Source organism: Mercurialis annua, linkage group LG1-X (genome assembly GCF_937616625.2).
Source record: "Mercurialis annua linkage group LG1-X, ddMerAnnu1.2, whole genome shotgun sequence".
In the NCBI taxonomy this organism is placed as follows: domain Eukaryota; kingdom Viridiplantae; phylum Streptophyta; class Magnoliopsida; order Malpighiales; family Euphorbiaceae; genus Mercurialis; species Mercurialis annua.
The window spans coordinates 52,977,495-53,004,091 of NC_065570.1; the positions used below are offsets into that span (position 1 = coordinate 52,977,495).

Here is a 26,597-nt window from a genome sequence, read left to right on the forward strand (position 1 = left end):
AATAAAAAAAATAGGGCTTTTTACATAAACATTTAACATTTGCAAAAATATTACTTTTATACGGATAAGATGTTTCAATATGAAAACTACCATCAACGCTATAAATTATTACTTTTATACGGAACTAATATATATCTACTCAAAGTCAAAACCCTCATAAACCAAATAATTTTCTCTCTCCTCAATTTTATTCTCTCTCATTTCTCTTTCTCAACTCACCTTTTGTTCTTCGCACCAATCCGCCTCCGCCGTTCCATTTTCATCGTTTCTCTTCCATTGTTCTACCTCCGTCGTTCCGCCTCCGCTGTTCCGTCTTCGTCCCGCCGTCATATTTCTTTTATCGTTTTGATTTCAGATCTGAATATTTTTGTTCTTTTTTTCATTTTCAATTCTGTAATTTGTTAATTTTTTACTGTTTTTTCACCATTAAACATGTATAAAAGAGTATCTTTAGAGAATCTAATACTCATTTCATGTTATGTAGAATATTTTTGTGATTTTATGGAATAAAATTCTGTTATTTCTGCATTTTTCTTGTGTTTCTGCGTTTTTTTTAATTCTGCAGAACGATTTGTTGATGATGATTGATTGCTGAATTATTGTAATATCACAGTGTTGTTGATTTTATATTGATATTATGTTGATATCAACTGTTTTTTTTATTTTAACATTGGCAAATAAAATAATATTGTATGTGAAATAAACTAAAAAATTAAATTAAATTAAAAACTAAATTAAATTGAAACTAGATAATGATATGGTAGCATCATGGAAGAAGACAAATAATGAAGTTGAATTATTGTAATGATATAGTGTTGATATTATGTTAATTTTCGGTTGATATTTTGTTGATTTTAGCATTGGTGAAATAAATGATGTTAAATTATTATAGTGTTACAATGTTGATCTTATGTTGATATTGCGTTAATATTATGTTGATATTTAGTTGATTTTATCATTAACGAAAAAGAACACATTATATATGAAAATAAAATAAAAAAATTGAAATTAAATTGAAAAAGTGTTGAAAAAATAAAAATTAGTATAAAGAAAGATTGAAAAAAGATTGAAAAATTTAAATCAGTTAGTTTATTACATATGTTGATATCAACATAACATCAACACAATATCAACACAAGATCAACATTGTAACATTATAATAATTCAATATCATTATTGTCTTTTTCACCAATGTTAAAATCAATAAAATATTAACCGAAAATCAACACAATTTCAACATTGTAACATTACAATAATTCAACATCTTTATTTGTCTTCTTTCCCAATGCTAACATATCATTATCTAGTCTCAGTTAAATTTTTTTTTTTTGTTTATTTCACGGACATCATTATCTTATTTGTCAATGTTAAAATCAATAAATATCAACTGATTATCAACATAAAATTAACATAAAAGCAACAACACTGAAACATTACAATAATTTTATCAATCTACCATCATCAACAAATCGTGCTGCAGAATTTAAAAAACGCAGAAATATAACCAAACATAGTAAAACTGCAGAAATAACATATTTTCATTTCATAAAATCATAAAATTATTTTATGTACATGAAAATTAGTATTACATTCCTTAAAGATAATCTTTATACATGTTTAATGGTAAAAAAAATTATTGTGACTTAAAAACAGTTAATAAAACAATTTCTAGATCTGAAAATGAAAAAGAAGAAGAAGAAGAACGGTGAATCTTTTTGTCTCAAAATCTGATCATATCCCTTTAATTTTTTTTTTAAATCGTTAAAAACTTCTGATATCTATTCTTCCTTCCGACAATAAACTCTGATTCAGATCTGAAAAGGAAAACACAAAAATAAGAGAACGGCGGCGGCACAACGAAGGCGGCAGTGGAGCGGCACTGAGACTTGATGAAGGGCGACGACTATCAGAAGAAGAAATCGTGGGGAGAAGAAGAAAAGAAGCCGCTACTTTCAGAAAAAAACGAAAAAAAAATCACCAATATCATAGCTAAGAAAGAAGTTCGTAAAAAAGAGAAGAATTTAAAAATTTAGGTCAAGAAAGTAATAAAATGCTGTATGAAAAGTAAAGAAAATTTTTGGCCCGTATAAAAGTTATTGGACTAAGAAATCCCATAAAACATATAAAAAGCCCAAAAAAATAAGCAAACAACAATTGTTTGGGTTAAATAAATTTAAATAAGAATAATAAAACAACGTATCATTTAATTTCTTGTGGCTTTAAATGTACATATATTCATCAAAAAAGTAAAATTTTATCCCTGAATAAATTATTTGGATTTGCCACTGTGTACTATCACTTTATTTTCACAAATCACATGCCATAAATTGTATTTTAAACATAAACTTAATATTTTTCTCTATATATTATATGAAGTTCATAAAATACAAAAGATTAAGATAACTGCAATTTGGTGCGCTGAATTTCATTAATATAATGTAAGAAATACGTAGATGACCCACTTCTAAACACATTTGGTGCGCTGAATTCCATTAGGGGTTAAAATGTTATCTGGCTATGGCTTGAAATTCTATATACTCACGAATCACGATCCAGGTTCGATTTTCCAAAATGCTTATCCTTTTCTGCCCTCTGAAAAGTTTAGCCTGTCTCAAGAAGGATGAGTTACTCAAACACAAAAAGCAATTTCTAATAAAGAATTTAATACTTAACATATCAACTTCTTTGAGATCATGAGATTTGCATTTGCTTGAATGATTATCTCTAAAATGCCATCTCATAATCTCTTAGGATAGATTACACATTGATTAATCATCATCTATGGACTCAAAATTAGGAGATGATACCAGGAACTGAAAGCGGGCAACGCGACAAAAAGGGAATGCGAGTGATAGTAATCAACAGGATATATAAGTTTCCAATATTTAGGTGTACCAGGGTAAATAGAAAATTCTTCATTGTTTGTCATCCTTGTCTCAATGTTTGAGCCAGTAGTTTCGCAGTTGAGCCATGTGCAGTAGTATCTCATCACGGCCTTGATTTGTAACACTGCTGGTCATAATCCAAGGGGGTGCTGTCTTGAAGAAGCTACGTATCAACTCTTGAAAGTCATTGACATTTTCTTCCGGCCTTTTCCCTCCATTCTTCTTTTTCTTGCGCTTGTCGCATTTCGTGAAGATTATTGTCATAGGTATCTGCAAAAAATGATGAACCTCTAAGCTCCTTCATTTGACCGTCATATATATGTTCGATGTTTATCACTATTTAGAGTGATTAATTTTATTTTCTGTAATTATAATGCCTGGTTTCAACTAGTTGATCAAACGGCTTTAACTACAGAGTGAAACACCATTATGCATGTTTATGACAACTGCGGGTATAAATGATACAACTTAGTAGTGATACCACTAAGTACTAACAAGTGTTTGCACCAAAAATTGAGCGCGGAACAGGAGTGCGAAACCTAAACTCTAATATCCCAACGATTCGTAAACAACTTTAGTATGATCAAGGGGAAAATATAGCTAAAAAGTATATACCTGATTCTGACCCAGCCAACTGGCATATTCAAGATCAATCTTCTTTGCAGGAATACTAGCATCAATGAGAAGGAATACTGAGATCAAGGTGGAACGATTAAGAAAATAGTCTTTTGTAAACTTGTTCCAATCTGTCCTAAGTTCCTGAGGTGCAGAAGCATACCTGTTCAAAGAATGAACATAAGTAATGTCATTGCATCTTCTCATCTTCTTCATTAGCAATATGAATAGCTTTTAAATTTTAGGTGAATAGAATAACTCTGAACAACATGACTAGTATCATAAGAGAATAAAAACCATTAACTTGGTTTCTCTTCAAATTAGCCAACGGCAAATGAACTTGTCAAGTTTTATGATACGGAATCATGGTAAAAGTTTTTTACCTTGTTGTGACTGATATCAAGTCATAGGCACTTTACCAAATGAATGACATGATAATAACTAAAAGGACAGATGCTTAAACCACAAGCCCCAAGCATTGTTTCCGCTAAAAAAAACTATAAAACCACAATCTCCAGAGGCAGAATTGGCAGTTACAATCACTTAACGTACAGTGTAATTCATAGTTTTCAACACAAACCATCAGGCTACGCAATATGCAACTACCAAAAGAAGTAACTCATACCCGTATCCAGGCAAATCCACCAAGTACCAGCTATCATTGATCCGAAAATGGTTAATGCATTGCGTCTTTCCTGTGAAACAGATAAAGATTAACAGTCATTACATCACTACATGGTGCAGAATGCAAACTGAAATACAGTTCAACCGTTACACGGAACATTCAGAGAAAAAACTTCCGCAAGATTATACATGGTACATTCATTCATAGAATTATCCGGCTTATCACAATTCATAAAATATAATAATCGATTAATTGCTGCAGTTATAGACTAACCAGGTTTCTTAGAGGTAAGAGCGAGTTTCTTTCTTCGAACAAGAGAATTAAGAAGGGAAGATTTGCCAACATTAGATCTACCCACAAGTGCAAACTCAGGGAAACCATTATTAGGACAATCTTCAGTGTTAACACTACTCTTGACAAACTCAGCCTGAACAATCTGAGCATCTCTTGCATACTTACTCAGCACTATATTAGAGCCTTTCAAGACTCTAGCACTCAGAGCAGAAGCGTCGTCGGTAAACAAAACCTCAGTTTCCGGCGGTATAAACAGCTTGTCAATCGAAAATTGGAATTGGGTATTGTGGTTTTGTTCTTCATGGGTGTTGGTGGTGGTGAGATGTGAGATGGGTATGGGTTCTGTAGTAGTGGAAACTGATTTGGGTTGGTTTATAATAGTGGGAAGATTGAGTTTTGAAATGAGAGTGAAGGGTGAATTAGTTTGAAGTGAAAAGGGCTTGAGTGTTGGTATTGGGTGGGTTAAGATGGAGAAATTTAATCTTGAAATATGCGTTAGAATCATAGTTGGTGTATTCAATTTGCACTGGTTATTTTCTTGCTGGTTGTGGCAGATTAGGAGGCACCAGAGACAGAGAGTAGTGTACACAGTGAAAAATACCAGTACAAAATGTGATATTAGAAGATGGGCTGGATTTGGGATAAAAGACATTTTAAATAGGAAATGTGTCTCAAAAATCAATGACGTTAAGATTTTTTTTAATGGCAAAAGGTATAAAAAAATCCTCATAGTTTTCACAAAAATATAAATCAGTTTTTTTACTTTTTTGGAATATAATTAAAATAGAACAAATAACTTTTCATCCAACATCAATATAAACACTCGTTAATGGCTGACATGTCTCTCATAATCATATAGGAAAAAAGTTCAAAAATAATTTTAATATTTAAAATATTTACCGAAAATTTGAGGGGGTAAGTGTCCCAAAAGTAAACTAAAAGGGTTTATTTATTCAATTTTAAAACAATAACGATTTAATTGTTCAATTTTAAAAACACGAGGACTTAATTGTGCCCAAAAAAGTAAAAGGGCTAATATGTACTTTTGGAAAAAAGTCAAGAATTTTTTTTGTATCTTTGACTTTTTTCAATTGTATTCTAAACATTATAAAGTCGTTAATTTTTTATTTTTTTTAACTTTCAACCGTATTTTATAATTTCAATTTCGAATGATTTTGTTACTCAAATAATGAAATCATTCAAAACAACTAAATATAAGGGTAATATTATATTTTATTTTATAAAAAAAAATTCAAACAAATATTTTATCTTTTTAAAAAATTCAAATAATTTTTAATTGAAAAATTTATCAAATCTATCATTAATTTCTAATATTTTATTAAAACTAAAATAAGTCAAAAATTGGTATTCGTCAACACTTCCGACTTTTTTCTTTACCAACCACCGCCACCACGATGTCATAATTGTAAAGATTTCTGTTAATTTAGGTTTAATTAGGTTTAATTATATTTTAATTAAGATCTAAATTGAGATTAATTAGGTTAAATTAAGTGTCCGCTCTAACTTCTTTTTCAGAGGGGTGAAACTGATATGGTTTGAAAAAGCTTTGAATTTTTGGACTGATTTTTCTTGAATAATTTTTTTATATTTTGTTTCAAGTTAAGGGAGTGAATTGATCCTTTGTCCATCATGTAATATACCAATGAGATTCAGCCATCTCATCACCACTACGTGTACAACTAACTACACTTTCTCATCTCTGTCGACCATAACCAGGTTCACTCCTGGTTAGATCTCATCAGCAGAATTCATCTTGATCAATACGACACCGTAGTTACCACAAAACACTTCATCAACAATGGCTCCTCCGGCTCACTCACAGCGATCTCCGTCACCGTCTCAACCCTCCGGGTAAGACACGAACCTAATCCCTAACTCTCATTTTTAAAGAATTATATGTTATCTCTAACAAAACCCTAAATTCAACTGTTACATCGTGTTTTACTGCAGTAAAAGCGAAGTTTCAGATTTAAAACAACAACTCCGGCAGCTGGCAGGAAGCCGGTTACCGGGAGTTGACGATTCGAAACGAGAGTTATTTAAAAAAGTAATATCACACATGACGATAGGAATCGATGTATCATCGTTATTTGGTGAAATGGTTATGTGCTCAGCAACATCCGACATCGTTTTGAAGAAAATGTGTTATTTATACGTTGGCAATTACGCGAAAGGCAATCCCGATTTAGCTTTATTAACTATCAATTTTCTGCAAAGAGATTGTAAAGATGAAGATCCTATGATTAGAGGACTCGCTTTAAGGAGTTTGTCTTCTCTACGCGTGGCTAATTTGGTTGAATATTTGGTTGGACCTTTAGGTTCTGGTTTGAAAGATAGTAATAGTTATGTTCGAATGGTCGCTGTTATGGGAGTTGTTAAATTGTATCATATTTCCCCTTCTACATGTATTGATGCTGAATTTCCACCTACGTTAAAGCATCTGATGTTTCATGATTCTGATACTCAGGTGAAAATTCACCTTTTAGTTTAGTTGCTTGTGTGTTTTTACTTTAGCTCAACATAAATGTGGCTTTTTTAGATTTAGTTTGTGTTGCGATTTTCTTTAGGTTGTTGCAAATTGTTTATCTGCATTGCAAGAAATTTGGAGTGCTGAAGCTAATACATCTGAGGAAGCCTTAAAGGAGAAAGAAAATCTACTCAGCAAAATGGTTATTTTCTACTTTTTGAATCGGTAAGTTTTTTTTGTTGCTGAGATATGATTTTAGGCAGTATATCTATATGATACAAGAGACTCAATAGGGTAATTGATTATGACATTACCTGTTAGTTTTATATGAGAATAACAAAATAAGAATGGTTAAAGAATAGAGCTGTTTTTTGGTGATTATTTTGCACATAAGAAAATTAAATTGATTACCTTACCTTTTAGTTATGGTAGTATATTATAGTGCATCTGCTGTTGAATTAAATAATCAATGCTGGAACCCATTTTAACCTAAAAGGATCAATACCTTAATAAGAAGCAGACTTCTTGAACCTGTGAATCATTTCTGTGTTGCTTGTTTATTTGTCACTTTAATGTTATGTTGGACAACTTTAATTCTTTCCTGCCTAATTCAATCTATTTATTGGCCTTCTAACATGAGTGTAGTTTGCAGGATCAAGGAATTTAGTGAATGGGCACAATGTCTTGTGCTAGAATTGGTTGCTAAATATGTACCCTCGGATAACAATGAGATATTTGACATTATGAATCTCCTTGAAGATAGACTTCAGCATGCAAATGGAGCTGTTGTTCTTGCAACCATCAAAGTGTTTCTACAGTTGACCTTGTCCATGGCTGATGTGCATCAAGAGGTGTTTACTTAATCTGTTCTATTTCATGTGGTTTAAAAAATAGCGCATTGACTAGATGTTTATTTCCTTCTGACAATTGCAAGAGGCAGTTTGATTTTGTCTTTCTTATGGATGTCTGCCGGCGCCTTGTTAGGAATGTGAATATGATTCATGATAATAGTGTCATCATTAGTATTATGGCATGGAAGGTTGTGGATAAAAGATGTTAGACTTCTTTGTGTTTTTCTGTGTTGTATTTCGCATAGAACATTGTTTGATACCTCAATGGGGATGAATCCCACAATCCCATATCATCTTTTTTCTAGAATCAGAGCGATGTAAGGGGCAGTGAATGTTGTCCTTAGCTGTAACGTACCCCTTTGTGTCTTTCCAAAATGAAATCATTTATTATTTAAATACTAATATTAGTATGTCACTGTTTTACGAAAGGAAATTTTTGTTCGTCAGGTATACGAACGTATTAAAGCTCCTCTGCTTACCCTAGTCAGTTCTGGAAGTCCTGAGCAATCTTATGCGGTTCTGAGCCACCTGCATCTCTTGGTGATGCGTGCACCATACATATTTTCCTCAGATTACAAGCACTTCTATTGCCAGTACAATGAACCATCTTATGTGAAGAAGTTAAAGCTTGAAATGTTGACAGCAGTTGCAAATGAGAGCAATACATATGAAATTGGTGAGCAAGCAGCTTCTTGGTGTAATTTTGAAGTCTTCTAAGGGAAAATTGAGATTGGTGAATCTGTTTTTCTTTTTCTTACTAAGTCTGACACATGGTGTTCTTGAGTCAATTTCAGTAACAGAACTATGTGAATATGCTGCAAATGTTGATATTCCCATTGCAAGAGAGTCAATACGGGCTGTTGGAAAAATTGCGCTGCAGCAGTATGATGTGAATGCTATTGTGGATAGGCTTCTTCAGTTTCTAGAGATGGAAAAGGACTATGTTACAGCTGAAACTTTAGTAAGCAAAAAAAAAACCTTTCACATTCAGATGCTCACTTTTAAACCTGGAACTAGACCTGCTAATATCTTACTTCATTGTCGTGCAAAACCATGAAACTTACAAGCAAAAACATGCACCTTATAGAACCATCAGCAATCAGATTGACAACTTTATTCTTTGTTGCAGGTTCTTGTTAAAGATCTACTGAGGAAATACCCTCAGTGGAGCCATGACTGCATTGCAGTTGTTGGGAATATCAGCAGCAAAAATGTTCAAGAACCCAAGGCCAAAGCTGCTCTAATATGGATGCTGGGGGAATATTCTCAGGACATGAGCGATGCTCCTTATATTCTTGAAAGTTTAGTTGAGAACTGGGATGATGAACATTCTGCTGAGGTAACTGCCTTTTCTTGAACACATTTTGTGGGTACTTAGCTATTTAAGGGTATTCTTTTTCTCTTTTTCGATACTTTTATCTTTGGCTCTCTCCATAGCAGCATTGACTTCTCTTTTTATGAAGCAATCTAGTTTTATTTTTGCAGCATTTAAATTTTCCTTAGCTTTGTTTTGTGACCAGAATTTTGTTGGTCTTACTACCTTTTTTTGTTGTAATGCACACTGAGTGAATGACAAACTATCACGAATGACAGGTTCGTTTGCATCTCCTTACAGCAGTTATGAAATGTTTTTTCAAAAGACCACCTGAAACTCAGACAGCAGTAGGAGCTGCCCTGGCAGCAGGACTTGCTGATTTCCATCAGGTGCGGGTTGATATTATGTTAACTTCCTCCTTTGTACTTTAAGTATAATTGAATTTCATTACTAGTTGGTGAGTTATAAAATGATCCATACAAGAATGTGCTGTTAAACCTTCAGTTTATTGCAGGATGTTCATGATAGGGCCTTATTCTACTACAGGCTATTGCAGTATGATGTGTCAGTTGCAGAACGTGTTGTGAATCCTCCAAAGCAAGCTGTTTCCGTGTTTGCCGATACACAGAGCAGTGAAATCAAGGATCGTATTTTTGATGAATTTAACAGCCTCTCTGTCGTGTACCAGAAGGTAAAACAGTTCTCTCTCATTTTTTCTCCTAAGTTGAATGAAAATCCATCCATGGTCATGGCTGGAAGTAATATTTTGGAATTGTTTTGAGGTTCCTCTAAATTTATAATGAGAAAAGTAGAAGAGATTGTAACTGCGTTCAAAAGATATACATAGGATAAATAGGCAAGTAGGTTGAATCTTACAATTTCGATAGCCCCTGTTTGGTATGAGTCTTTTGGGATTTTAATTAGTCAAACAATCTGTATTCTGCTAAGAACCTAATTACAAATTAGTTTCTCCGTTATGGTATATCATCTTTTCACGAGTTATTAACATGTTATCAACAGTCTTATGAATCTAAGCGTATTTTCTTGTTGATCCTTCATTTATAATTAGACCTTGTATTCAGAGCGTTTTACTTTGTATTTAAATCCTTGCAGCAATTGCCTATATTTATTTTGAAGGGTTCGGTTCTTTAGGTAACCTATATTGACAAATTGTTGCAGCCATCTTACATGTTCACTGATAAAGAGCATCGAGGAGCATTTGAATTCTCGGATGAGCTTGGAAATTTATCCATTGGTGCAGCATCTGCCAATGAGGCTGTACCAGCCGCTAAAATCGAGGCAAATGACAAGGATCTGCTTCTGGGTACTTCAGAGAAGGAAGAAAGTAGAGGTGGAGGTAACAATGGCTCTGCATATAGTGCTCCTTTATTTGATGTTCCATCAGTGTCTGCTGCTGCTCCACAAACAGAAGCACAATCAGAGTCATTGATTCCAAACCTTGCAGTACCAGGACATTCTCCTCAGGCTAGCTTTGCCATTGATGATATATTTGGTCTAGGTCTACCAGCAGCACCTGCACCATCTCCGGCAGCGGCTCCTCCTCCTTTGAAGCTTAATTCCAGAGCTGCTCTTGATCCATCTACTTTTCAGCAAAAATGGCGCCAACTTCCATCTTCTGTTTCACAGGTTTACTTACAATTATGACATTGTTTGAGTAAATGCTTATTTATTTCTTCAACCTTTCAATATATATATAGTTTTTTTGTCAATGGTATGATGGATCATCCTCATAAAGCATACTTATTTGAAAACCTGCCTTAGGGAACATAGGACACTGGTTTGTCAATGTTAGCGTGTGAAGATATCTCAGTAGCGGAGTGAAAAAAACCGAACCAGATGACTAAACTCAACTGATAAATTCTGTTCTGTTTGGTTTGACATTGTAAAAATAACTTGGGATTTTTCCTTTGGTTTGGTTTTGGAAGTAAATTTTTTTAGTTAAGTTTTAGTATAAATTGAACCGAACTGAAAAATCAACCGAATTAGCTAGTTCGGTTCAGTTTGAATATTTTTAACTCCTTGTAAATTTGGTTTGCTTCAAACCAAATGTATTACCCCTAGGGGTGTGCATTCGGTTCAAACGGAACCAAAATTTTCCCTTTTTCAAAACCGAACCAAAATTGTCAAACCAAACCAATCGGGTTGGTCGATTTTTTGGTTTCGGTTCTGCTATTTAGATCCGGTTTCTATTAAACCTTGACAACAAAATTTATGTCCAAAACCAAACCAAACCGAAAAACCAATTTTTTTAATAATGTTTATTGTTTAACCGATTTGATTCTGTCGGTTTGGTTTGATTCGGTTTTTGCACACCCTCAGTGGTCTGTAAATGTTAACTGAACTCTGCATTTACCATAAACCACCCTTTTGAGCACACACTGTTTTTCTAATAGAACATTCGCATTATATTTGATGCAGGAGTATTCTTTAAGTCCTCAAGGAGCTGCAGCATTGACAACACCGCAACCTCTCCTTCGTCACATGCAAGCCCATTCGGTTCAATGCATCGCATCAGGCGGTCAATCACCTAACTTCAAGTTTTTCTTCTTTGCACAAAAGGCAGAGGAATCATCATCTATGTATCTGGTAGAGTGTAAAATCAACACATCATCAGCGAAAGCACAGATAAATATCAAAGCCGATGATCAAAGTACGTCTCAGGAATTCGCTTCATTGTTCCAGTCAGCTTTGTCTAAATTTGGTATGCCGTGATTCTCAATAGAGTTCCCAGCATAAAATGGGATTCTTTTTGTGGGTGGTTTTGTAGTTTCTTGCATCAATTATGGAAAGTGAAAGATGAATAAGAAAAAGGGTGTATTGGTGGTTACTTGTAGATTAGTGTATAATGAAACCAAAAATTAGGAATTTTACTTGTAGTCTCTGTCAACAATCTACACAAGTTTTTCACTTATGTTGCAATTGCGGTGGTTTGCACCTGCCTTTTCTTTTCTGGGTAAAAGTCGGTTGCTACTTGTTTGCTATTTTTCAAGTATATACCTTTGGGGATTGCTGATTGGGTTAAAACAATATTTTTAGAGATTTTTTAGATTTATTATTTAATTGTTAAGCTATTTTTTCAAACATATTCTTAACATAAGAGTTTAAAATTTTATCAGTAAACACTTTGTTCGACCAAATCAAATCCGCCTTATAAATGCAAGTATTTTTTTTTATTAACGGAGAGGAGAAATGTTGTTGGAAAAATTGTACTCTCCACTTTAGCAAAATATTATTGCTAGACTGTTATTATTTGAGATATAACTCATTAATTCCATACTCATTAATTGCAAAACTGGTAATATCATTTCTAGGTGAATTTTAATGGATCTTATATTATTATGTTAAAATGGTAATATTCACCTAAAATCATTTAAGATTCACCAATAATATATAGTAAATGTTACAGTACTATTTTTTAATCAATTGTCAACAATCATCCACCCACAGTCTATCTATTCACTGTTGGCCACGACTGGACCGCAGTCGACCGAGCAAAACTTCAGTTCCTCGATCAGTCATCAGAACGATGTTGTACCACTGTCTGCCGGACCATTACTCCCCCCATTTTCAGTAAAAAAAATATAAATAAATGAAGTAAATTAAAAAAAATTAAATAGTAAAGCAAAATAATATGGATTGATATTCTCTCAAGTTCATTTCGAACTTGAGAGGGTCATGTTCACGATCTACACCGTTCATTTTATAATGAACGATGTAGATTAAAAAAGTATAATTTTAATTAAATTAATCTACACCGTTCATTTTACAATAAACGGTGTAGATCGTGAACATGATCTCCTCAAGTTCATTTAAACGTGAGGGAATTCCAATCCAAAAAATATAGTAGTAATTTTTTAAACTCTAAATATATCTGTGTATATAAATTTCAAAAAGGGATTCTCGTAAATTTTTTTGCTTGATTGAGTTGAGTTTACCCACCGTTTCTGACTTTGGAGCCTCGATCTACAAACTCAATGAAGTTGCTAAAAACTTTCAAAACGCGAAGTTGATTGGCGTTTCAGTTCATCGGCCAAAAGAACAAGTCCAACTTCGGCCTTTGCTGTGCAGCTGTAGTTGTTATTAATGGCGGTTACTGGAGCAAGGAGGATTTTATCAGTAAGTAACAGTCCACGAATAATCCCTAATTATTGCAACTCAAAAATACGCACCATTTTTACCAATAATAACCCTTCTGGTTCTGGTTCTAATCCTCTGTTACTGAATTTGCTGAATGTACCCAACTCCCAAATCAAATCAACTCTCGACCATTCTTCTTCTTCACTCTCTGACTTTGTTTCATTGGATTCCCTCGTCACCGCCCTTACTTCATCTTCCTCTCCTCACAAAGCTCGCTTGGTAAACTATCCGATCATCATCTTTTTAATTTTAATTCAACTTTTTATTTTTTGGGTTTTGTATTCAATGTTTACTCAATTTAATCTAATTCTTGTAAATTCTGGTACTCAATTGCTCTACTTTTATAACTGATCAGGTTTTAGAGTGGAGACTGGATTGTATGCTCAAGCAAAATCAGATGGATCATGTTCATTGCTCCCATTTAATCTCTCTTTGTGCAAAGGTTCAAAATGTTTCACTAGCTCTCCAGGTTTTTTCTTCTATGGAGGCTACCGGAGTTAAACCCAATACTACCCTTTTCAATTCCCTTATACACGCTTGTTTCTCGTCCGCGTCTACTGTCTTGACTGCCCTTAGTTTGTTTGAGATTATGCAAACTTCTGAGATTTACAAACCCAATTCTCAGACTTATGATGCTTTTATACTAGGGTTTTCGAGTTTACTAGATGTTGATAAAATGCAAGCTTGGTTTGCGGCAAAAACGGCTGTGGGGTTCTCTGCAAATTCGCAAAATTATGAATGTCTCATTTCTACCTGTGTAAGGACTAAAGATTTTGATAAAGCTGATAGGTTATACGATGAAATGATGTCTGTGGGAGTTATTCCTAGTGAACCCGTATTTGAATGGGTCCTTGAAGGGCTTTGTCAACGGAGGAACTGTGAGCGAGTTGGGCAGTTTTTGAATTTTCTCGTGGAATGTAGGTTTCAGATCACGGGGAATATGATTGAGAAGATTGTAAAAGTGTATACTGAACTTGAGAAAGTTGATGAAATGGAAAAACTACTAGAAAATTTGACTGAGTTGAATCAAGCTGGTGAAGCTTTGTTGTGGTTACATTGTGGGATTATAAGATTTTATGCCAATGCTGATAGATTGGATGATGCTGAATACTCTGTAGGGAGGATGATGAGTGCAGGGATGTTATTTAGATGTTCGGATGATATTGAGAAGGTTATCTCTTCGTATTTCAGGAACGAAGCTTATGACAGACTAGACGTGTTTTTGGAACATGTTAAAGGTTACCAGAAACTCGAGAGGTCAACTTATGATTTGTTAGTTGCTGGATATCGAAGAGCTGGTCTGGCAGATAAGTTGGATATGGTTGTGCAGGATATGAAATTGGCTGGATTTTTGTAGTTTCTTGACATGGTTATGCTAACAAATAAATTTTATATCGTCTTAAAAGCCAAGCCCTCGTGTGAAGTGTTGAATTCGGATAAACTGAAGTTTCGGAAGCAGTAATTAAGAAATGACAAGCATATGAAGAAGCTTCATCTAGCTACCTTAGTGTTGACACTTGCAGAGGATAGATAGAACAGAGGAGGAAAATTGCTTATGATACCTTTGTCATTTAATGAAGTACCAGTGAATTGCTAGTTAAATAGTGGCATCCCTAACACATTTGTACTCTTCTTTTTACTTGCATTCCACTAGGGTTTATATGTAATCGAATTCGAATTTGAAGAGAATATAAAAATACTGGCTTCAAATTCTTATTGGTTATGATTATATTGCTCCATGTTTCTTCAGAACATACCCTCTATTGTGTTTGCTTGGACATGAATTCCACATTCTTCAGTAATAAGACAATTATCAGTAAAGAAACAGTTGATGAGCACAAATTTGTTTACTCGTGCATTTTTAAAAAGTACTGTTTCCCCTGACATTTAGGTATTAGATTACTAAAACTCCTTAACGGGAAATTAAAATATTACGAAAAAACAATCGTTTTTAAAAATATAGAGGAGAAATAGTAATCTTAACCAAACCTTAGAGGATTGATAGTGATTATCTATTGTTTCTTTAACCCTTTGATTAAATCAATCATATTCTCATAACGCCTTCAATTGTATATTTACAGTAACCCCTATGGCAAGGCAAAAGGGAAAAGAAAACCTCATCTGATTGTAATCCTATTGTTTAAATGGTAAAACCTGAGCAAAACTAACCAAAAGTAAAGCAACTTGCCAACTTCCACGGCGGAATTTCATCTCCACTTACTGCAGTAAAAAAAACCCAAATTGCCAAATCAAAATCTATTTTCCTTGTGTATAGTATACCTGTTCATAATTCATGGTATGCAAAATTATATGCTCTTTTTGTCCTTCAAAGGCTTGAACCACTGCTTCCAAGCAGCATCTTCTTGCTGCTGAAACCATGACAAGAAACAACTATCCAACAAGCAGAAGAAGTTGACATACAAAAGCTGATATCTTACCGGCACAAATCGGAAATTTACGAGTTGAACAACTGGCCATGTACTTCCTTCCAGAATCAGAGCTGGGAAATAGTCCCTCTTCAGATGTTCCTTTATTTGAGGAACACTCTTTCCGGTAGAAAACCCCATGAATGTGAAAAACACCAGTAGATCCAACGGCCCAAACACGAAACTGTCGATTGCTACTTTAGATGCAAGAAATCGGAATGAATTCGGACGCAAAGCAAGTCGGAACCTCATGAAATGATCTAATTTTTCATACCTACAAGTTTTGAACAACAACAAATAAGTAAAACAGAGTTCAAAACAACGCAGCATGTTTAAAAGTGTTCTGCAACACTCACCAAAAGTGGCCGACGGGTCCAACGAATCCGAACCCGAAAACGCTTGTGGCTGCTACTCTCTTCCAATTGATCTTTACTCTTTTTTCCTCATCCTGGAATTCGCAGATTAGATCAATTAGGCCAAATAAGCCAAGAAATAATCAAGGGCTTGACACAACATTAACAATACAATATTGGAATCATTCTCTCAAGAATGAAATGGTAAAATAATAACAAAATTACACCAGTTTTCACTTATAATCAAACGAAAGAAGCTTCAACCAGTCCATTGATAACCCAAAAAAAAAAAACGAATTTGATACATACCCATATGATCAAACATAAAGAAAAATCAAAAATGGGCACGAAAAGATCACAAGATAAGAAATGGGTATTGGAATATACATACGGATTGAGATTGTTTGTTGGCAGTGTAAATTGTAATAGATTGAGCAGCAATATCACCAAACCCCCAAATAAAACCAGAACTGATCACCTGTGTCTTAACTGGATGCGCCGCTAAGCAATTCCGATACCATTTCCACAGCTTCGACATTTCTTCTGTTTTTAAACAATCAAACTAAATTAAAAGATGGGTTCAGTAAGTGAATGTTGGCTTCATCTTTTAAAAATCTCGAAGAATGTTCAAATATGTTTCTTGTTTTAAATCTAATCTAATCTAACTGATTATCTAAAATAATTCTAAATTTTCTATTTTGTTTATCTAGTGTTTTCAGAGATTTGCGTTTGTTTGCCATGGTTTCCGCTAATTCTTTCTGAAATTAGATACAGAATTGTTTTTCCTGGACTTTCGTTTCGGCAGATGGAAATTGGAAAGAGAGACCCGTTTGTAGCGATAGGTCCATGTATTAGACTTCCGTTTTTAATTAGCCAGGCCCATCTTGGGTCCATGTAATATTTATTGAGCAAATTACTATGAGGCCCCTCACATTTGACATAATTCATATTTTAATCCCTCTTATTTGAAAATTAAACTATATGGCCCCTCAGTTTTGCTTCCCTCAATAGTTTAGTCCCTCCATCCTTTTTTAGCGTTAGTCAACGAAGTCAAAGGATTTAGAGATAAATTAATTTTCAAACATGCAGGACGAAATTTTTGACAAAAACAAAACTGAGGGATGAAATTGTTGAGAAAAATAAAAGTGAGGGACTATAGAGTTTCGTTGACTTTGTTGACTAACATCCGAAATGGACGGAAGGATTAAATCGTTGACAAAAACAAAAGTGATGGGCTATATCGTTCGATTTTCAAATAAAAGGGACTAAACTGTGAATTATGTCAAATGTGAGGGGCGTCATAATAATTTGCTCATATTTATTTTGCTAATAATTATTCATGGGTTCCGATTTTCAGTCCTCGGTTCATGAATTTTCCGATTTTTAATTCCAGTCAATAATTTTTTGAATTTTAATTAAATGTCAGTAAATCTCTTACCGTCCATTTTAAATTAACACCGTCAAATATTAGCGTTTAAAAGAATCAAATGATAGTAACAATAATGCACATAAAATCACCTTCACATTACCTGACACATTGTCAAACCCATTAAAAATTCAAAAAACCTTAAAAACCTACAATTAAGAAAATTTAAATTTTAAGACTTTATTATTCAACTCATCCCACTCACCTAACCCACTTTGGCCGTCTCCATTGAGGACGAACCACTGTTCGTCCTTAGCGGAGGCGCCCAAAGTGAGTGGGGTGGGGGTACGTGGCAGCTCGAGTGTGTTTTTTATTTTTAAATTAAGTATTTAATTAATTTTTAATTTTTAATTTTAGTGTTTTTTTTAATTGATTAATTAATTAAAATTTTGAAATTTTAGTTTTAAATTTTTAAGGGTATTTTGAGTCTTTGATTTTTTTGATGATGTGTCATGTGATGTAGAGTTGGTTGCATATGTATTAGTTTTTTTTTGTTTTTTTTAAGACGACGTCCAAATTAAAGCGTACGAGGTTTACTAACTGAAACTGAAACTCATGGAGTTTGTGGGTCGAGGGTGCAAAAATCAAGAACTGTGAGTGATTATTAACCTTAATATTCATACGGTTGTGACGGTTGTCTACCATTATTTTGTTTTGTTTTTAAAATAAAATTTACCTTGTCATTTTTTACTATTGGATGAGTCATTATTACTTTCACCCAATAGTAAACTTAATGAAGTAACTTAGAAGAAACATATCCATACATTTTGCATATGTGAATACATAGAAAAAATTATTATCTCCATCATTGGAAATTTTTTCAAATGAATCGAATCAAACACTTAAAATTATAAATTATTTGTTTGAAATAAATTTAATTATTTTTAAATTCAAATTTTTACGTTTTAAATTTATTATGACTGATTTTTTTCTAATTTTTTTGCAATTGTGTTCAAAAGCTTGAGTTTTATATTTTAAATCCAGAATTTACGTTATTTATCAATTACGATCATATTATTTAATTTATAAAATTTATATTTAGAAATGGCTTAATTACCGACTTAGATTACATTCTATTCTGAAAAAAAAGTATGCAAATATTTTTTGTCTGATAATTTCATTTGTCAATACGATTAAATATTTTACTATTTTTCACTTGAAAAGAAAATTAAAAGGTGGACAAATTGTGAAAAAAAAGGGGAAGAGTAAGAAGAAAGAAGGTTTTTTCAAAAAGAAAAATTGAGCACCTCAATTTAAAGACCGTGTTATCTAATCTTGTTTGTCTTTCAGACAAAATGCAATAATCTTATTTGTGGATAATATATTTTATGCATTTTACTCATTTCAAAATTTTATTTATATCCCCTCTCCTCTCTCTCATTGCAGTATAATATTGCACTACTGCAACCAACAGGTTACCCTTTTTTTCTATGTTAAATCAATTCTTGGGTTCTTTCATTTATTTTCCTGATTTCTTTTTGAACTTCAAATCTGGTTAATTTCTGGAATTCCTTATATTAGCTGAGGTTTTGAACCTATTTTAAATATTTTTCTTTGAAGTGGTATTACTTTTTTCTTGTATATTTTAAGTTTTTAGGTTTAGAGTTTAGGAAAGATCAGATATTTTGTTCTTGCTCGGATGTTATTATAGGGCACGTATGATATCACATAGTTTCAGGGACGGACCTAGGAAGAGTGAATATATAAGTTAATATTATAGTTTTTCCGCCTTAAAATTTGTAGCAATGACCACCTTAAAAAATTTATATTTTGTCAATTTTGTTCATTTTATAAACTTTCGGTACAATCTTGCCCGCCACTGCATAGCTTAGCAGATGCTGTTTTTTTTGTTTCTGTTTAAAGGCATAATGTTTAGTGTTTTGTTCTCTCATTTCAGGTTGAGAAGCACTTGCTAACAATATGGGAAGGTTCGGGGAGGAGAAGGCTTTGTCCGGAATCTCCAACAATAATCAAGCAGATTCAACCATTTTCAAGAAAGGATGGGTACAACCATCGCCATTCAAGGTACTGCAACAGCTTAATGATTTTTCTTATTTACTTGTGGAGTCTGCTTTTTTACTAGGTTGGTTTGGGTAGAAATCATATTTTGTTATGTTATTTCTCGTCTCTTTTTCTGTACAAATCGTTGGGTAATTTCTTGATTTCTTGCATAAACGGCATCTTACGTTATGTTGCAGCAAAATACAGTAGACACGAGAAATGTTGAACAATCTAGAATTAGAGCTCTTTCAGTCTCACTAGAAAGTTGAAATAATTAGACCATCAATGATAGTGAATATCCTGTGTCTCCTCTGATCTTTAGTTTCGGGGATGTTAATATCAAAAGGAAGATATTGTTCAGCACTCATCTTCTTTACTTATCTCAGGAAAATAACTTGGAGTGTAAGAATCAACTTTCTCCAGCTTCAGAGTCTACAGAGTTTGAAAATGCAACCTGTTGCTCGTTTTGTATGAGCAAAGACGGTTGCAGAACTGTGCGATCACGGACTAAACTAATGAACATTTTGATAGAAAAAGGGAAACCTCAGGAAGTGGAATCCCTTTTTGATAGTTTGATTGGGGGAGGACACAAACCATCTTTAATAACATACACCACTCTCTTGGCTGCCTTGACCATGCAGAAGCGTTTCAATTCCATACGTTCAATCATCTCACAAGTGGAGGACAGTGGAATGAAGCCTGATTCGATTTTTTTTAATGCTGTTATAAATGCTTTCTCCGAGTCCGGGAACATTGAGGAAGCCATGGAAATGTTTTGGAAGATGAAAGAGAATGGAATGAAACCTACTACTAGTACTTATAACACTTTAATCAAGGGATACGGCATTTCTGGTAAACCTGAAGAATCAGTGAAGCTTCTGGAACTTATGTCCAGAGAAGGAGGTGTGAAACCCAATCTTAGGACTTATAATGTTCTTGTCAGAGCATGGTGTAACAAGAAAAATATTCAAGAAGCTTGGAATGTGGTATATAAGATGATAGCTTCCGGTATGCAACCTGATGCAGTTACTTACAACACCATAGCAACAGCTTATGTTCATAAAGGAGAGACAAATTTAGCTGAAGAGATGATTTCAGAAATGCAGAGAGCTGGAGTGCAACCCAATGAGCGAACTTGCGCCATTGTTATAAGTGGATACTGTAAAGAAGGGAAAGTAAAGGAGGCACTGCGGTTTGTTTACAAGATGAAAGAACTTTGTGTGCGTCCTAATCTCGTTGTTCTTAATTCGCTAATCAAAGGTTTTGCAGAGATTATGGATAGAGATGCGGTTGATGAGGTGCGTAATTGCTTGATGTTCAGTTTATTTCTTCTCTTTTTTTTCTTGTATACAACAGTATTAAATTATGTTGCACGGAAATGGAAATGTTGAGACGAAAAACAGCAAAATAAACTTTTTATAAGAATATGTTGTAAATATAAACTATAAAGTTTCCGAGTTTTAGAAGTGTTTGCAAGGAAATGGAAACAGAAATAAAACACCGAAACGTAAGTACTTGATAAGTTCTCGTGCAACATAAATATTAAGTGAGTCTGATAACTATGTAACAAAGAATCACTTATCCATCTTAAAGGTTTTATTTGACGTCTGGTTTTAAAACTCAATCTTTGTTTGATAAAATTTTGTACTAAGGTAAGGTATACATTATTTTCAGGTTCTTAAATTGATGGAGGAATTTGATGTCAAACCAGATGTTATAACATTTAGTACCATCATGAATGCATGGAGCACGGCGGGTTATATGGACAAGTGTAGGGAAATCTTTGACAACATGGTGAAGGCTGGTATTGAACCTGACGGACATGCATATAGCATCCTCGCCAAAGGTTATGTCCGTGCACAAGAGCCTGAGAAAGCTGAAGAACTTCTGGCAACTATGATTAAATCAGGACTCGATCCAAATGTTGTGATATTCACCACTGTCATTAGCGGATGGTGCAGTGCCGGGAGGATGGACTATGCATTTCGAGTTTTTGACAGAATGTGTGAATACGGAATTTGTCCCAACTTGAAGACTTTTGAGACATTAATTTGGGGATTCAGTGAAAACAGACAGCCATGGAAAGCAGAAGATATTCTTCAGATAATGAGAGAGTTTAATGTCGAACCCGAGAAATCCACCATGCAACTAGTTGCAGAAGCATGGGGCGCCATTGGATTGACAAAAGAGGCGAGCAGAGTGCTAAACAACACGAAACAGAAGGAAATGACTCCCCAAAAGGAGTCAGCCGAAGAAGACATACCAGTTGAAAGGCTAGAGAAACTCTACCAAAAGCAAAATGCAAGTGCATCCTATTCCAATTTCTTACATATACCGAATTTGGTTACGGGTGATCAGAAAGGATCTACTGCAGCTCCTAAAAAGGGTAGGATGGTGCTAAGAGATGGAGACTTTTCAATGGAGTACTCTTTGCTTGCTCCGAAATCCATGTGTCGTTCGCATACTTGTAAATTTGGGGCAAGGTCTCCAATTATTAGCTATAAGCAGTCTCAAGGTCAGCATGTGATTTATGGTATGTTTGCACAGTCATGTACAGCAGTGTTCTTAAACTAAAAGGAAAGGTGAAATGAATTTTTCTTCATTTCTTTTTCCTTTTTATGTATTTATGTTCATACTTTTACCCAACAGAATTCTTCCTCATTTTGTTGTAAATAGTAAAGGGAGTTGTTATTTTCAGTGAACTGTTTCATAATGCAAGTCAGTTGGTGTTTTCTATCTGCTTTGGAGTGTGTATAAGCATAACCAAATCGAACCAACCAATTTGATTCGGTTTGAAATCATTTTTTTGTTTGTTTGTTAGCTGTGTTTGATTTTGATGGTAAAGAAATTTCAGTTGAATTTTGGTATAAATTCAAACAAATAATCTGAATCAACAAAATACAATCAAATTTGATTGATTCAGTTTGGTTTGAAATATTTAAGATTCTAATAAAATTGGTTTGAGTTATTTCAGATGACTGTTGATGATGATATATAACCTGTAGGGTCGCAATTTCCATATCACCATGAATCCCATTGATTTCTATATTGTTAAATCATAAATGTTACCTATCTACAATATCTCCTACTCTTAATGGAGATCGGAAGTTCATGAGATCTCTATTAACACAACAGATAAAAATAAGGTATTGTTCATGTTACTTTTAATATGTATTCTTCACATATTACATCATATACGACTTAAGCATCAGAGTGATTCTCCATGCGAAAATCTGGACACCTCTCATTTTTACGGTTTTGCAGGTACAATCAGATTATTGATGACTGTATAACAACGAATACATTCATAGCGAATTCTTTGTAAAAAATCATATATTTCCAACAAATGTGAATCATCATAAGTACTTATGTAAAAGAATCCTGTGATGTATTTACACAAGAAACAATATATTTTACAGTGTTTTGCCTGATTTTGATGTATGTTCCTCTGGAAGAGAAGGAATCCTGCTAACAAGCCAGACCAGAACCACACCGATAAGAGCACCGGATAGATGAGCAATGTGATTCACACCCTGCATAGCATAGCCTCCTCGAAATGAGCCTGACAATGCCGCTGAAGCTTGGGCTGCCTCCATTACCTGTAGTGCTCAATACCAGCCTTTAGAGATGAGTTGAACCATTTTATATACAAACCCAAGAAATAAATATGATGATTAATTTAAATCTATGTAGCATGTAACAAAAATGCTGAAATAAAAAAAAATCAGAATGGGAAACAACCAGTCTTTTTTTTTATTAAAATAGAGTTACAGGGTTTTAGAAGTAAATGTATGACTCAAGAAATTTCCGTGCAATATAAATTAAATCCATCAATCAAACATAAGAACAAACATTTTGAAGTCAGGATGGACGTAAACGGATGTATGTAGGGGTGTGCATTCGGTTCAAACCAAACTAAATTCTATTCTCTTTAAATCAAACTGAACTATTTTAAAAAAAAAATTAAACTTTTGAATCAGTTTGAATTTGATTTTTGTTTCAGTTTGGTTTTCGGTTTGGGCTGTATCAAAAGTCAAATATACTTTCTTTACTCATAAAAAACCGAACCAAATTGAAAAATGATTTTTTTTTAAATTTCCAACAGAACCAGATTTGTTGGCTTGCACACCCCTAGCATGACATCTGAGATTATATCGTATGAGAACCTTGGGGGTGCTCACCTTCTCTATAACAAATTGACCCAATATAAGCACTTCAAGGATCTTTCTCCAGTCCCATGTTATCTAAAAATGTAAAGAAGGAGTAAAAGATCAGATACAAATTAATTCCATGTGAAAGATCTGTGAAATTCAAAGCTTTAGGTACCTTCACAAGGACACTAATTGCAAATAATCCGAAAACAGCTCCAGAAGCTCCGACAGAAACTGCATTCCTTGGTAAAACTAACCATGAAACAAGGTTTGCTCCAACACCGGTTAGAATATATGAAAGCCACAATGCAAAATTCCCTTCCTCTTCTTCCACAAGTTTCCCTGTTGGTGAAGAATGGTGCAAATAATCTTCATTTATGTGATTCAGATGGCATTCTTGTCAACAGACATGCTCTAATTGAAAATAACAATAATAATAATAATGATCCTCACCAAAAATGTACAAGAAAAAAAGGTTGCTTGAAAGATGGTGCCTGAAGAAAATACAAGCTATGGTTAGGAAAAAGATAGCTACTTCCACATGATTTTCTGTCATGTTTTGTGCTCACTGTCAGAATTCCACAAGTTTGCTTAAATGCAACCCTTAGAAAGCATGAAGACCTTACCAGCTAGCATGGCAGAATGTGGCTGTGACAAATTGATACCAAGCAGGCAAATTGTGATACAAGTAGAGAGACTTGATGCCACGGACCTTTACGAAAAACGGAACCAGAAAAATCTATTAACAGATTGATTACCTCAAAACAAATATAATTCAAGAACAACAATGGGAACTTATGGAACGACTGGCAGATAAATGATACACAGCTTTGACAACAGAGAACAAGCCCTCAATTAATGTAATTCGTTTCATGACTTCAGGGGTTCTGTAGTTGTTTTTGTGAAGCAACAATTTTTATTTAAGTTGGATCAGCAAGATATGTAAATGAATGAAAGCAAGATTTAGAAGTAAAGTACCTGAAACAAGTGATCGGCAACATACATTCCAAGATTAAGAAGTATAATCCAAAATATGCCATTTGCACGCTTCTCTTGTTTCCTTCGACCTTTTTCTGGCTTATCAAGTTCAAGTTGCCCTATCATATCTAGCATAGAAATGACAATACTTGCTTAAACACCACTTTTCTTACATTTCAAATAAACATTTGCAAAAGTACAACTATTCAACTGAATTCTTGCAAAAACATAGACTTCTGCAAATGGTTACCAACTTTAAGTAAGCTTTTTCAAACATAAGAATTAATTAACTAGAATTCACTTGCATTTTCTAATATATACTCCCCAGTCATATTAAACATTTTGTGAATTGCTAGAATTGCGACAAATACTTCTCTGGGAAGAATTATACTCAAAATTATAGAATTGAAACAGGTGAGATTGACCAACTTATTATCTGACCATACATAAGCAACACATGCGCCAGGTGTTTGTGTAAATTCCCAAGAGAAGAAAAATTCTCTCTCTCGGTGAAAAATGAGCAGCCCATACGATTTTTTTCCAAAAATCGAATTGGGGATGTAAATATCGGAGAAAAAATTCACCTGAGCCATTCATCTTGCAGACGAAGCGTGATCGTACTGCCGGAAAAGAAGCAGAGCTGGGGGTGAAGTTAAGTTTAGGATAAACGGAGATACGAGGAGAAACTGATAAAGAGTTTAAGAAGAGAATATTATGAGAAGCCATGGGTATGCATGGTGCGTTTAAGTAACTATTAGGTTTCACTTTTGCTGATAACATTGATTGCAACTGAAGACGAAGCTGCCCCATTCTGTTTTAGTTGTTATCTTTCTTTTGGAGGGAATGCAACAGATTCTTCAGCTATATTAACGGTTTTTTGGCCGGTTTTCGGCTCGAATAGAGTTAGGGAATTCGACCCAAATTTATCGGGTTCTGAATCAAAATAGATATTTATCATTTATAGGATTATGAATTATCCATTAAATATATGATATGTGGTGTTTGTTTGTTTTTTTGAATCGTGGGAGCGCCATGCAATTTATTAATAGCTTCGTTTATGGCGGATGGAAGCCGTGGTTACATAAGCCAAGAGATACAAATAAGAAATAAAAAAATCCTCTCGATCCATAAACAAAAAAGAAAAATTATAAAAATGAATGGGACATTGTCCACTCAACTAATTTTAGGAAACATATAACCATGTTTGTCCTGTCAAATAAAAGAAGATAATAAATCAGCTACATCAAAAGTAGTAATAACAGGTAATGGGTGGTCAATCTTGGAGAGTGCATCTGCCGTCATATTCGGCTCTCTTAAAATATGAGTGAAGATCCTTGAGTCCATCAATGAAGAGATATGAGGCAAACTTCTGTCAATGATTCAAAGGGCAATAATTGTGCATTTGCTGAATACATAGTTTGACCCCTGAACTTCTACCAAAATTTTAGAATCAGACTCCACCTGAGTAACATCTGACCAAAATTCTAAAAAACTTGTCAAACACTGCAAAAGAGTCTGTAACTCTGCATCAAGATTGGAGCTAACACACACAATATCTGCAAAATAACTAATACATGTACCACCACTATCTCTAATAACACCACCTACCGCACCTCGACCAAGCATAAAGGATCCGCCAATATTTATCTTGAGGCGATCAGAGAGAGTCAACCATCTATGCCAAGTCACTCTCCTAGAAATAATAGGAACGATATCAATCTGAAGTGTCTGAAGAGAATGAATTTTCCTTCTCGAAAAATGAGAAGAAAATCTAGAATCGAAATGAATTATTGGTCATTTAAAAATCTAAAATGTTACCTAAAAATCTAGAACAATACCATACTTTAATTACAAATGCTAACATGTTACCTAAAAATTAAAATGAATTATTAGTCATTTAAAAATCGGTTATTGAATTTATTTTCTAATTAAGGATCACAGATGATTCAGTTAGATTTTTAGATGACTTGTCAATATGTTGAGTCAACATTAACATGACTGACATGTGGTAAAATTTAATTTTTTAAAAAA

General features: G+C 33.9%; 6 protein-coding genes across 8 annotated transcripts; 3 read left to right on the forward strand and 3 right to left on the reverse strand.

Annotated features, from left to right (window-relative positions):
* Positions 1–2,341: 2,341 nt before the first annotated feature.
* LOC126665614 (GTP-binding protein At2g22870) lies at positions 2,342–5,048 on the reverse strand. The gene is made up of 5 exons (XM_050358450.2): positions 4,399–5,048; positions 4,126–4,195; positions 3,501–3,663; positions 2,896–3,155; positions 2,342–2,606 (listed from the first exon to the last, which is right to left on the reverse strand). Exons 1-4 carry the CDS (start codon positions 4,922–4,924, stop codon positions 2,937–2,939), a joined length of 978 nt encoding a protein of 325 aa, XP_050214407.1. The 5' UTR covers positions 4,925–5,048; the 3' UTR covers positions 2,342–2,606; positions 2,896–2,936.
* Positions 5,049–6,095: 1,047 nt separating this feature from the next.
* On the forward strand, positions 6,096–12,075 carry LOC126659431 (beta-adaptin-like protein A). Its single transcript, XM_050352735.2, has 11 exons — positions 6,096–6,291; positions 6,391–6,907; positions 7,008–7,132; positions 7,560–7,758; positions 8,206–8,434; positions 8,553–8,719; positions 8,888–9,097; positions 9,352–9,462; positions 9,588–9,764; positions 10,253–10,720; positions 11,513–12,075. The coding sequence occupies exons 1-11, from the start codon at positions 6,239–6,241 to the stop codon at positions 11,804–11,806; spliced, it is 2,550 nt and encodes an 849-aa protein (XP_050208692.1). The 5' UTR covers positions 6,096–6,238; the 3' UTR covers positions 11,807–12,075.
* A 913-nt stretch (positions 12,076–12,988) lies between these two features.
* On the forward strand, positions 12,989–14,941 carry LOC126665525 (pentatricopeptide repeat-containing protein At2g30780-like). Of its 2 annotated transcripts, none has more exons than XM_050358342.2 (2): positions 12,989–13,450; positions 13,587–14,941. In XM_050358342.2, exons 1-2 carry the CDS (start codon positions 13,178–13,180, stop codon positions 14,586–14,588), a joined length of 1,275 nt encoding a protein of 424 aa, XP_050214299.1. In that variant the 5' UTR covers positions 12,989–13,177; the 3' UTR covers positions 14,589–14,941. The 2 variants fall into 2 exon arrangements, with proteins under 2 accessions (XP_050214299.1, XP_050214300.1); XM_050358343.2 differs by having other exon boundaries at positions 12,989–13,210.
* Positions 14,942–15,179: 238 nt separating this feature from the next.
* Positions 15,180–16,848, reverse strand: LOC126665526 (uncharacterized). The gene is made up of 3 exons (XM_050358344.2): positions 16,402–16,848; positions 16,014–16,105; positions 15,180–15,931 (listed from the first exon to the last, which is right to left on the reverse strand). Exons 1-3 carry the CDS (start codon positions 16,546–16,548, stop codon positions 15,538–15,540), a joined length of 633 nt encoding a protein of 210 aa, XP_050214301.1. The 5' UTR covers positions 16,549–16,848; the 3' UTR covers positions 15,180–15,537.
* A 1,886-nt stretch (positions 16,849–18,734) lies between these two features.
* On the forward strand, positions 18,735–22,173 carry LOC126664737 (pentatricopeptide repeat-containing protein At5g25630). 2 transcript variants are annotated; one of them, XM_050357267.2, is made up of 4 exons: positions 18,735–18,850; positions 19,334–19,461; positions 19,824–20,735; positions 21,112–22,173. In XM_050357267.2, exons 2-4 carry the CDS (start codon positions 19,357–19,359, stop codon positions 22,009–22,011), a joined length of 1,917 nt encoding a protein of 638 aa, XP_050213224.1. In that variant the 5' UTR covers positions 18,735–18,850; positions 19,334–19,356; the 3' UTR covers positions 22,012–22,173. The 2 variants fall into 2 exon arrangements, with proteins under 2 accessions (XP_050213224.1, XP_050213226.1); XM_050357269.2 differs by lacking the exon at positions 18,735–18,850 and adding an exon at positions 18,869–18,962.
* A 554-nt stretch (positions 22,174–22,727) lies between these two features.
* LOC126677050 (rhomboid-like protein 11, chloroplastic) lies at positions 22,728–25,492 on the reverse strand. The gene is made up of 7 exons (XM_050371487.2): positions 25,151–25,492; positions 24,567–24,694; positions 24,215–24,300; positions 24,042–24,082; positions 23,764–23,930; positions 23,619–23,681; positions 22,728–23,036 (listed from the first exon to the last, which is right to left on the reverse strand). Exons 1-7 carry the CDS (start codon positions 25,374–25,376, stop codon positions 22,851–22,853), a joined length of 897 nt encoding a protein of 298 aa, XP_050227444.1. The 5' UTR covers positions 25,377–25,492; the 3' UTR covers positions 22,728–22,850.
* Between the last annotated feature and the right edge of the window lie 1,105 nt (positions 25,493–26,597).